We start from the raw sequence: 12,322 nt of genomic DNA, 5'->3' as shown, positions 1-12,322 counted from the left end.
GTGATGGGCGCTAATGTGAAAAAATGGTGCAAGTACGTAGAAATGTCTCAAAATTTCAAATTTCAAAGAACTGACCTTTATTTATCGGATGTACGTTTCTTAGATAACATATTGCAAAAGGTAGTTTTATAATCAAAGACCACTTGAATTAATTTTATATTTTTTTCCAAAAACTTCGAAGAGTTTCTAAAAAGTTTATTAAATTTTCCGTTATCAACTTGTAGGCGAGGAAATGTAACAATAATTATATTAACCTTCTTATCAGGTCAATGCCTTCTTATCAATATCAATTATCAATATGATATGAATTAATCTCTGATTATATTGTATTATTACCCTTCTCTTTTACAGCGCTATGATTTGTTTTTTTATTTAGCGTCTTCAAACTCTTCATCAGCATAGTATCCTTGATTCTTGCTGGTCTTTGTTTAATTTTTGTAAATTGAAATGTAATAAAAGTAAATTTTTATGAAAAAGTTAGAATTGATCGTTCTTTTTTTTTAAAACCTGCTATTTTCTCTGATCTGCCCTTCTAACAGACTTCCTATATCCATTAAATGCTTATGTTACAAGATGTTAATTCGGCACGAACTCCTCTACGGACCTAATGTCTACTTCAAGTTTGTTACACCCAACCAGGTGAAATGCCTTCACGTTTCCAAAATAAGCTCCTCAGGAGAGTCTTAAATGCTCCATGGTTTGTCAGAAATAATCAAATTCATAGGGAATCTGACACTCCAGAAATCAAGCATTTCATATCTCAATCATTCCACAAACAATAATTCAGCTCAAGTTCTTCTGAAAACGCGCTTATTCTTGCTAACCTCCCTCTTTCCCGCTTTTCCAGGCTGAAACGACCTCATCCGTCGCTGCAGCCATAACTTTGGCCCTATATGACAGTATCCAGTCGTGTGTTAACTCAAGTGCGCGAATCAATATAATCACCGGTTCTTGTACCAAATAACTGCTACCCGATCAGCGGGTGTCATATTTCCAAATTTAATGCAGTAGCAGTAGCGATCCACAAGGGTCAACTGTGAAGCGATTTCGGGTTAGTGTATTGGTAAGCCCAGGGGCAGTCCCACATAACCCGGTCCAACTTGTTACTCCAAGACAAGTCTTCGTGACCAGGTGGAGCAAAAAAAATTGATATGTATTTTGATATACTTTTGTAATATATTTAGTTTTTAATAGTGCTTTGTTGGTTATTTGGGTGTGTATACTAGGTGCTTACATGTATTATTTTTCACATTAAAAGAGCAATTTTTGAAAAAAGAAATAGTACAATATATATATTAATACACACATTTTCGATCATTTCACATAGTTCCAGTCAAGAGGTAATCAGAAGATATGCAACAGTGTATATTTCACAAGTCTTCAAAATTGTGACCTAGCGTTGTTATTCAAATGATAAATTTGCGTTTGTTACTCATTATTGCTTGTTCTATTTTATAAAAAAAATCGTTTCAGTATTGCGTAAATTCAAATGAACTCGATAAATATCTACACCAACCATTTAATTTGTAATTTATTATGCCTGGTATTTAATAATATATGGCCATGAATGTTTCGCTTCGGTCTTGATATTGATGGATTAACCCATAACTTCCTTCGTTTGGGATTGTCGCAGTAGATTCACCACCAGTCACAATAGCTTCTTGTATGCAGAAAACGCATTTTTTGCCGCAATCAAATTTTGGGTTAACTCATGTGGTAACCATTTTCTCTCCTTTTTGGCTCTTCCCGTTACGGCTGAAATAGTTAATTTATTAACTGTTAAGCTGTATGAATGTCCCGTCAGTATGACAGTTTAAGTGAGATTTTTATATATCCAGATCTTTTTTGTCATTGCATAAATGTCACCACTTTCATTGAACCAAAAGCGACAATTGGTGTATAATAGAGCAGAGTTATTATAAGCCTCTAAAAGGGTTTGATGTTCTTCGGCAATATATTTTTTTCAATCAAGCTATAAACGCAATGTTGCACATTTCATGATTAGAGTCTCTATACACTGAATGAATAATATTAATATATTATTATGAATAATGTCATTGTATTCAATAATATTAAATAAAATGCTATTACTTTATATAGGAAAGTCAAAGGCATCGCATTTAATAGCTAGGTTAGGTTATTTAAGAAACAAATATATTGTGCATATTTACCGTAAATATCATTCATCAAAATCCGTGCACTTACTTAATATATGTAGCCTTAAAGAACTTCGCACACCTACTGGCATTTCTTTAAAAACTTTACATATTAACTTATAGTGTCAGTGGAATTTATATATTATTACTGATCTCTTAGTGCTTGAAGTTCGACCACAATTTATTAAGTTAATCATGTTTTTTTTTCAGAAATGAGTAAAGAGAGTAATAAGAGTAAAGTAAGTAAATTAAAAATGATATGTTATGTTACTAATTCTTTTAATAATAGTTTCAATATATGATCATAAATATATTTGATATATAATATATATTAATGTAATATGTGTTTGTATATTGAAATATATACTGCTATATTAAAATAATGAAATGATACTTTTTTTCACAGTATAGAAATAGAGAGAATATTAAATAACTTAACTTATTGATAAAATATTGAAATATTGAAAGGGTATATATAAAATAGCTATTAATAGCTTCTAAAAATACCGTGAATCAGAGCATTGTATAAAGAATTATTCTTCAGGAATATATGAATAAAACAACTTTGAAATTATTTTTTGACTTTAGTATGTATATGAGAAAAATAACGAATACAATACATTATCTTTTACAATTCAACATCAACGTTTTTAAATAGTTAACAAATGGCTGTGAATAATTTATAAATCCTATTTGTCCTGCCTAAGCAAATTATGGAATCAGTTTTATCTTTATATATTTGAATTAATATTTCTACCTAAAATATATATTAAATAAGATTAAATATACCAGACATATTTTATAAAAGAATAATTTAATTACCTATTTTTTACATAAAATTGCTTTGTTCTAAGCTTACATGTTTCGCTCTTCGACCTATAAAATAGTAAATTTATTTATTTCAATATCTTATTCTATATAATATTTTGAACCCTCATTCTTGCAGGTAGTACATTTTCATTAGCCTTCTATGGCTTTCGATAACCTATTGTATTGTCTTGTATCTCACATGGGATCTAACAACTTACCAAAAAATGAGGAATTGAAATTCTGATTAGATATTAATGCCAATTGAAATTACATATTAATAACTTTTATAATTAACATACATCTAGTACAATGAACGCACCAGAATCGTATCAATTAATATCAGTTATTATACAATAATAATATCTTTTTAGCTGTTCTGCCTTCAGATATCAAATTAATTGAAATTCTTAAAATTCGAGATCAATGGTTGATCTTTGTGTTAGTTGTTTGAATCTGAAAAAGCTGCTTGCCACAATCTAAATACCTTTAGACTTTATTAATAAAAAATCAAAGAGTAGGGACGATTCTTATTATTCTCAAATTTGGTAAATCTAACAGGTCAATTGAAATGTCCCCGGTCTGACACATAGATGGCGCTACTAGAATTAAATTCATATATTGTTTAGTTAGTCCTAACCCTCAAAAGATGCGTGTATAAATTTCGAAATCACGAAATCACCGAAAAATGGCCGCATTTGAAGAAAAATAAAGTGCTGCTTGAAAGTCAGTAAAAGCGATGGCAAACATCCATGAACTGGGCTTCGAATTGCTTCCCCATCCACCATATTCTCCAGATATAGTCAACTACAACTATTTCATGTTCTTAGATCTCAAAAAAATGCTCTCTGGGAAGAAATTTTCCTCGAATAAAGAGATGATCGCCGAAACTGAGGCCTATTTTGAAGCAAGTAAATCGTATTACAAAAATGGCATCGAAGAGTTGGAGGGTTGCTATAATCAATGTATCACCCTTCAAGGGAATTATGTTGAATAAAAAAAACTAATTTTGGCAAAAAAATGTGTTTTACTATGGTAGGCCGGGGAATTTTCAATTCATCTGTTATATTAGGATTAAATATTCGCATATGTCGCTTTTCCTTTTTCTAATTGTTTCGTTTAATTCAAACCAAGCACAGCTCCTTAATAGTTCTAACAATATGGGAATAACTAAAAGTAATAAAAATCTAAAACAGCACTGTTTGGAAGTAAATAAGGCAGTTTAATAATGGTTCAACTTATTCACTTTTCGTTTTAATATCGTTTCAAATACAAGCCGTTAAGATATATCTTGATGTCCTATATTAAAATTACCATGTCGATATTTTGCGATACCCCGCTGCCACATTTTACAACACAACATAAAACTATGCCTCCATGGTCAAATTACGAACAACAGAAACGGCGAATAATCTATCGTGTAATAATTGGAGTTGGCAACGGGTCGGCAGGCCCACAATGTAAATAAGACCAGAAATATTTTTTTATATATTTTGTGTCACTAAACTGACAGCTATTTCTGGTTACTTGATTTGGGCACATTTCATTTAATTGGAATTTACTTATTTGTAGCGAATATTATAGAAAAATGGTGGGCCTTCTTTGTAAACCTTAACCGTCCGGCCAAATTCCACGCCACTAGGAGCCTTCGTTTTCCTCAAAAAGGGAAACAATTTTTTTCTAAGCCGATAATATATAGATATGGATACATATTTATAGATAAATTATCACATTATTGTGGTGTTATTGTATTGTGTTTTTGTATATTAATAATTTGATTAATATTTTAATATATTCTTAAAATGTACTTAACCTTTTAACTATTATTTTTATTATATATAATTTTTGATAGTTATTTGAGTGTTTATAGAACAATATGCAATAGATGTTACCGGAAATCCAATAAAAAATGCATATATATTACTTCTCTAACTTGTTACAAACATAGTATGACCAAAATCAGCTAATCTGCTATTTGAACTCTTTGAATCTAGTACAACGTTCTTCGATTAAGCATAAGATTAAAAACAAAAATAGCAAGTGGCGGCATCTGTGCCCGAATCCGATCGATTTTCTGGACAGCATTAATTCGTGGAGGAATGAAAGAGACCGTTTCGGTTTCTAACCATCATAGGCCGACTGTCGGACCGCGTAATTTGAATGCGTCATATTGGGCAGCCTTGATTCATCTTGAAAGGAGATCGGGGGTTAAGGGGTGGTTGGCGGTTTCGCTTGCGGAACGACCGCTACCGCTATTTCCGTTCGAGATCTACGAGGGAATTGAGTTCATGAATTTAAATTGTGCTATTGTTTGTTTTCGATGAGCGAAATCGATTGTTATCAAGTTGAATTGTTGCGAATATATTCGGTAATTCGCAGGTCTGACACAGATTTATGGCCACGTCCTTGCGCGGGAATTACTTGATATTAAATAAAACATGTCTAGATACATATTTAAGTATATTTTATAATTTACGAAGAAGAGGGCGATCTATATGTACGATCGATATATTAATCGACCTAGTAAAAACTTAGCCTCCCTTTTTGAAAAAAAAAAACGGCGGCACCTGTAAGCGTAAAATTTGGCAGGGTTAAAGTTTATATCGAAGAAGAATTTTTAGGCCTAATATTTTTGTGTAATTTGCGCAACAAATAAATATAATCGTATAAAACGAAAAACGCCCAAATCAAGAAACCTGGAATAGCCGTCAGAGAGGTAACACACAATACATTAGCAAACCCAGCAGGTAGTCATACGACTAAGAATTTAGCTCGCTGATAGTAACGTCCTAGGATCGAATCTCGCTGGGAATAAAAGTTTTCTTTAAGTTTATAAAACAAAATAAATGATAGTGTTTGTTAAAATTAAGTGATTTTCTGTTTGTTATATTTGAAACGATATTATTGTGACGTAATATAATTTTAAGCAGTGTTTTGTATTACTTTCAGTTTTAAAGTATTGTCGGAATTTTAAAAGATCTATTACAAGTTTGGATAAAAAACGATTAAGAATAGTATGGTCACGTGAAGCTTTAATTGAAGCGTGAAGAATTAATGTGTCCGCTTTTCGGGAAAGTATATACTGTGAAAGAAAAACCCAACAGATGTGAAAATTTCATCCCAACATAGACTAACTAAATTCGAGAATAACAAGAATCGTCTGTTTGCTTTACTTGAAAATATTTAGATTTTCGAAATCATAATATTGATTTAATTTGTTGTCTGATGAAGAAAAAGAAGAAAAGAAAAATTGTTCTTGCGTAAGGAGTGTTATTAATTGATATAGTTCTAGAGATATAGCATATCATTGTACTAAGGGTAACTAAAGGTTGTTAAGATTTTCTTGTAAATTTTTGATGGTATTGACTTGTCATTAATTCAGGTTTCATAAGTAAATGCAATTCCTAAACAAGTACTGACCGAATATTGTACATAATAAATACGTTAATTTGTGCATCAAGTGTATAAATGAATATTTCATAGACCATTAATATTTTTAAAATAGTTTCATAGAATTTTAATCGAAATACATGGGAAATAAGTAGAAAGCAATAGTTAAATGAAAGCTATAGAAGACGTGTAAGGGTCAGATCGAAGAGTAAAATAAAGAGGCAAATAATGATGCGATTTTATTTAAAAACTAGCTGACCCGACAGACTTCGTCCTGTCAAAAAGATTTGTAATGTGGCAGTTTTTGTGCCTACGTATTTTAAAAAATTCTCCTGAACAGAACCATCACCCTGGTGATAGGGCGTTGTGAATAAAAAATAATTAAATAAAACATATATAAGGATTGAAAAGTAAGTAATCGCTTTATTGTTAATCATGTGAATCATAATTATTATTATTATTATCATTATATTGCTTTGTGGTATACGATGTTTTTTGTTTGATTACCTGGCGCATAGATAAACAAATCTGATGGTTTTCCAACACGGGAACAGGCAACATACAATTGACCATGTGAGAAACATGGGTTTTCTAGATTAATACCACAAACACTTAATGATTGCCCCTGGGACTTGTTTATAGTCATAGCAAAAGCAAGCCGTCAACATGTCTATAGGAAATTTGCCATTACCAATGTCAATGAGTTGTTTAGAGAATATGTTTCCAGATTGGTCATTTTGCAACTCGACACGCATATTCTTGCTTAAATGAAGTACTTTAACATGTTTCCACAAATTGGAGGACTTTAGACATGCATTGAGTTCATCAGCTGGCGTTGATCGTGGAATCACTGGCAATGTTTGACGAAAATCTCCTGCTAATAAAATCATTGCACCACCAAATCGGTTATTATTGCTACGTAGATCTTTTAAGGTTCTGTCTAAAGCCTCCAAAGATTTTTTATGTGCCATCGTGCATTCATCCCAAACAATCAATTTACATTGCTGCAAAACCTTTGCCATTGCAGAGTTCTTCGAAACGTTGCAGGTTGGAGTTTCATTGCTTTGCATATTTAATGGCAATTTTAGTGCTGAATGGGCTGTTCGACCACCTTCAAGCAAAGTTGCTGCGATTCCCGACGAAGCGAGTGCAAGTGCAATTTTATTTTGTGAGCGAATTGTTGCTAATATTAATGAAATAAAAAAAGTTTTTCCTGTACCACCAGGTGCATCTAAGAAATAAATCCCTCCAGTTTCATCATTTGTTACTTTCATAAGAGTTTCAAATACATACTTCTGTTGTTCATTTAACAGTGGAAGATTTGTTTGAATTTATTCTTTCAAAGCGTTGAGATCATACAGTCTTTCTCGATGCAACTCTTGGTTAAAAGCGTCATGCATTGGACGATTGGGCGCGGTCAGGCCTAATTGAATTAATAGTTTGTTTGACATTATCAAGCACATGTCCTCAATTGAAATCAATGCTTCATTGTAAATTTCTTCACTGATTTGTATATTTGGATTTCCCATTCTATTCCGTATTTGATACAAAATATCATCACACATATAATCTTTGTACTTCATCCACAAATCAATTGGGTTTGATGGGAAGCATGTAGATATGATTATAGAAAACAATGTTCGTATTTGATGAGTGTGTGATGATATTACAGCATCATTGAGAGTTTGATCCCAATGAGCGTCATTTTCAAGCAATTGCAAACGTTGACAGGCTTCTCTGTAGGATCCACACAATTCACCATCAACAGTTCGTAACTGTTGGAATGATGTTGGGCCACGTACATTGACTAATAGCAGTCGTAAATAAAAACATTCATCATTGCTTGGATGTACTGAATAAATCCGGCCAATCGCATCGGTGGAATATACATCTGTATATCCTGGAACTGGTTTTCCTTGTTTCCGTCGTATAAATCTCCTTGAGGATTGATTCCAGGTATAATATTTTGGCATTTCAGAATATAGCAATGTTTGTGCGAAATCATCGTTTTGGCATGTCTCAAAAAAACTGGTTAATGTAGTAGATGGTGGCTGAGCAGCTCTTTGTACTGCGTTCTGTGCTGTAAAATACACTCTTTGTCCATTTTCTAAATGCACAGCTAAGTGAACAACAGAAGGGTGTCTCTCATGAATAGGAAAAGAAAATATTCGCCAAACTGCTTCATTACTACTGACATAGCGGCCCATTTGGTATTGGGTAACTTCATCATTAGAATTCTCTGCACCAATTTCAATCACAGCCATATCACTCCCTTTGCTTACATATTTGCAAATGTATTTAATCGATTTCACTGAATGGCAAGATTCAACGTTGATGTGTGCTTTGAATGTCTTTGATAAAATGGGTGAATATGGAACAATCCAACGATTATCTATTTCAATATCTTGTTGATTTAATTTGACAATTGTTGATTTTCCATTGTCTGCTGTCGATCTGCGACGATACAATGGATAACCGTCATTACCAGTAATTGTTTCCGATATTAATGTCCGTGGATATCGTTTTGAACGTTTACCATCCATCATACACGGTGAATTTTGATTAAGAGTTCCACAGGGACCATGTATCATGTTTTTGATAACTACCTCATGCAATCCAGGATCTACTTGTACATTAGGGATTTCAGCTGATATCACTGCATCAACTTCATTTGGCCTTATCTTTTCAACCAACCAAATCAAAATGTGTGCATGTGGCAATCCTCGTTTCTGCCACTCCACAGAATACATCCAGCAGCGTGTCTCACCAAACACATTATGTTTTACGATGAAATTCATTAAAGATTTCAACTTTTGTCTAAAGACTCTGGCTGTAATATCATGACGATCAATGGATGATTTCCCAGGTAATAACTCCTGCTTAATTTCTATCCATTGCGGATTGCATGTAAATGTGATGAACAAATCTGCTGTACCATAATGACGAACATACGACATGGCATCTTGAGCATATTCGTGCATATGCCGAGGGCTTCCGATGTATGTTGCTGGAAGAATAGTCATCCGACCGACATTCTGTGCATTTCCATCAGTATTAATCGCATCTCGAAGGTGAATATACTCTTCAGATCGGAGTTTGGTTTGATTCAACCTGATGAATGTTAATCTCTCCGTTTCAATTTTAACATACATGTCATCAACATATTTGTGATATAATCGCCGACATTTCAATATGCGATTATCTGCATTTTCCCGAATCATTAGGCGGTATGAATAATAGTTCATTGAACTGACTTTTTTGTTGGTTTCAGAACCTGTAAACAGATTTTGTTTTAATAACATTCAAATATAAAATTAAAATACATAATATAGTGACTGAGATATTATCGCCATAGCTAAACTAATATTTTAGTTACCTGTAATGGGATTTATCATTTTTATTGATAAATCGTAGCCATCTTCACCTTGCCAAAATATAATGGGATATTGCAGTGCATCATATGAGCGGTGTGTTTCCTTTATAGGTTGTAATTGAAAATTCCGACGATGTAAAACAATATCACGGGATTCCAAGTTTTCTCCAACTACAACGATAGCAACTTCATCAATAGTTGGTGCATTAAAACGTCTTGTATGTTGACCTGCAGGTGTTTTATCAGCTCTGATTACAATTTTGTGATTATCGGATGGCATCAGATCCAGGGCAGTTTTAAACAATATAATCAATTGATTGTGTTGATGAAATAAAGTTTGTAATTGTTCTACAATAGACCTTTTTACTAAATTGTTATGTGCACAACGCAGATCAATTTCTTGTGGTGAATTGCCCATAAAATAAATTTGCAGGAATTTGTTGTCGCTATCTGACACTGGTAACAGTGAACCTGCTCTGTGATATATTTGCCCTTGTATCTGTAAATAAAAAAAATATTATGGTGTGGTATAAATTAATGGATTGTCAATGATCAAACTTAAATAATATTTGATCTTAAAAAGTATATATTTAGTTTTAACTAATATCTATCAAATATAAAATATAATAAAAGTGTCACTGAAACTGAATCACCATATAATATGATGACTAAGTGATATATTTCGTAATGATTAAGAAATTGAAGATTAGTAACACATCTTAACTTTGGTGACAGAAAATTTTGTTCGCTAAAATAATTATGAGTAACTGCTATAATACATACCTTGAAAGTTGGCATAAAATTTTCCCGAACTGCATTTGTTGCCCCAAATGAAGTCATTTGAAAGCAATTGTTATATTGTTGAATATGTGTCAAAAAGTGTATAGAATCTGTTCCTATTCCTGAAACCAATGAGTACAATGGTTCTGGTGGTGGATCCAATTGTATCAATTTCACTTTACCATTTGCGCAACACAATCCATTGGCTTCGTTTTTGTATTTTAATGCCTTACAGTGTGAGCAAACCAAGTTCATAGAACCAATAACAACACATTGGTAGTTACTGTAGTCAATTGACACATCGTAACTGAAAGCAGCTGGATTCAAACTTGCGCGATTATTAGTTGAATGTCGCGCTCGCGCTTCACGCGAATCAAATATAAATTATTTTTTCACTAATCACGAACTAAACAAACACTAACTAACTAAACACTCTGCACAAAACACGATATACGAATTTGTTTCGTGTATCACTTGACAATTCATCTGTCATCTGTCAAAAGTCATCTGTAACAGACAACTTTTTTTTTTAAATTTGATATGACTTGAACTCAAATCCTTTTAAGCCGTACAAATTGTTTTATTTATTTAAAATTTGAATTAAATTTTAAACAAATAAAAAATTTTAAATAAATAAAACAATTCGTACGGATTAAAAGGATTTGAGTTCATGTCATATCAAATTTAAAAAAAAAAAGTTGTCTGTTACAGATGACTTTTGACAGATGACAGATGAATTGTCAACTGATACACGAAACAAATTCAAACAAAAAGGGCTATTTTTAGGGTTTTTCCAGCAATAATTCTAATTTTTCTCGCCGTAAAAACCATCCCTGAACTTCAACGAACATTTTAAAAAAAGATTTGGCCAAATTGGTCCAGGCGTTGTTGAGTTATGCGCTTAGGAACATATTTTGCGATTCATTTTTATATATAAGATTTAGGAAAATAAATTATTCTTTTAATTAGCTTGGTTTATTTATTGCTTTTGCAATATATATTATGAACACGTAAATGAAGTAATGAAAATATGCGGGATTTAATACGAACCTTACTACATAATCTGCATAGATGGAACAATTAGAACATATAGAAGAAATTATTAGTTATTAACAGTACATTTTAAAACATTTTAAAGCATTGTTAAATATTAAGGGGTTATGATTAGTGCAATTAGACATGTGACTGACATGACATTTTATTCTTTGAACCTTGTATCAATTATTTTGATTATTTTCTTATAGGCCTAAGTTTTGGAAAATCAATGGTTCATTTAATATTTGTAAATACATTCCTTTAATATACGTTTCCAAATTGTAAAAAATAAATTACCTAATTGAATTCGTTACTCAATTAGGTAATTTATTCGCTGAAGTTCGCACTCGCTGAAGTTAAATATCAATTTCAAAATTGTTTAATTTATATAGTCTCTGCTTTAATATGGAAACATGTATTACTTTATTTATTATTTAGTACGTTTGCTTATAACATAAAAGTAAAGAAAGATCATATATACTTATATATGATGCTCTGAAGTTGTTACTGTTCTGAAAATAATTTTACTTATGACACTTTGTTATAATGTTCAGTGGCGTAGTAATATATATTTATTAATATTTTGTTGATTATTAAAAAATAATGGAAATTTTATTTAATTAAATACAATTTAAAACATGATAATGAGTGTTAGTACTTGAGATAATTTGCATATATTTTAATATATTTTAGTGTATAGACATTTATTATTTTAATTAGTGTTATATATTAAATACTGTGAAAATACATTTTAGTAACATAGCATTTTAAAATTGGTTTT

The 12,322-nt window shown here is 31.8% G+C and overlaps 3 protein-coding genes across 6 annotated transcripts in view; all 3 read right to left on the bottom strand.

Moving 5' to 3' along the window:
• The window catches only part of LOC143194144 (uncharacterized), a 626,523-nt gene that overhangs the window by 49,844 nt on the left and 564,357 nt on the right, over window positions 1-12,322 (bottom strand). The window lies entirely within an intron of this gene.
• Window positions 1-12,322, bottom strand: part of LOC143193658 (ATP-dependent DNA helicase PIF1-like) — a 187,075-nt gene that overhangs the window by 130,472 nt on the left and 44,281 nt on the right. The window lies entirely within an intron of this gene.
• LOC143194142 (uncharacterized) lies at window positions 6,755-11,001 on the bottom strand. Of its 2 annotated transcripts, XM_076400722.1 has the most exons (4): window positions 10,689-10,994; window positions 10,510-10,628; window positions 9,730-10,225; window positions 6,755-9,627 (listed from the first exon to the last, which is right to left on the bottom strand). In XM_076400722.1, exons 1-4 carry the CDS (start codon window positions 10,759-10,761, stop codon window positions 7,685-7,687), a joined length of 2,631 nt encoding a protein of 876 aa, XP_076256837.1. In that variant the 5' UTR covers window positions 10,762-10,994; the 3' UTR covers window positions 6,755-7,684. The 2 variants fall into 2 exon arrangements, with proteins under 2 accessions (XP_076256837.1, XP_076256835.1); XM_076400720.1 differs by having other exon boundaries at window positions 10,510-11,001.

This window comes from Rhynchophorus ferrugineus, unplaced genomic scaffold (assembly GCF_030347505.1).
Source record: "Rhynchophorus ferrugineus isolate W39M unplaced genomic scaffold, kcgeb_rfMv2 rfM3, whole genome shotgun sequence".
Lineage (NCBI taxonomy): Eukaryota > Metazoa > Arthropoda > Insecta > Coleoptera > Curculionidae > Rhynchophorus > Rhynchophorus ferrugineus.
The sequence above is the reverse complement of the archived record's forward strand: the minus strand, read 5'-3'. Positions and strand labels throughout refer to the sequence as shown.

Coding starts and splice junctions, on each gene's coding strand:
- LOC143194142 (XM_076400720.1), bottom strand. CDS start 10,761: ATGAACTTGGTTTGCTCACACTGTAAGGCATTAAAATACAAAAACGAA. Junction 10,226..10,509: donor ATTTTATGCCAACTTTCAAG/GTATGTATTATA, acceptor TTTTATTTACAG/ATACAAGGGCAAATATATCA. Junction 9,628..9,729: donor AATGATAAATCCCATTACAG/GTAACTAAAATA, acceptor ATCTGTTTACAG/GTTCTGAAACCAACAAAAAA.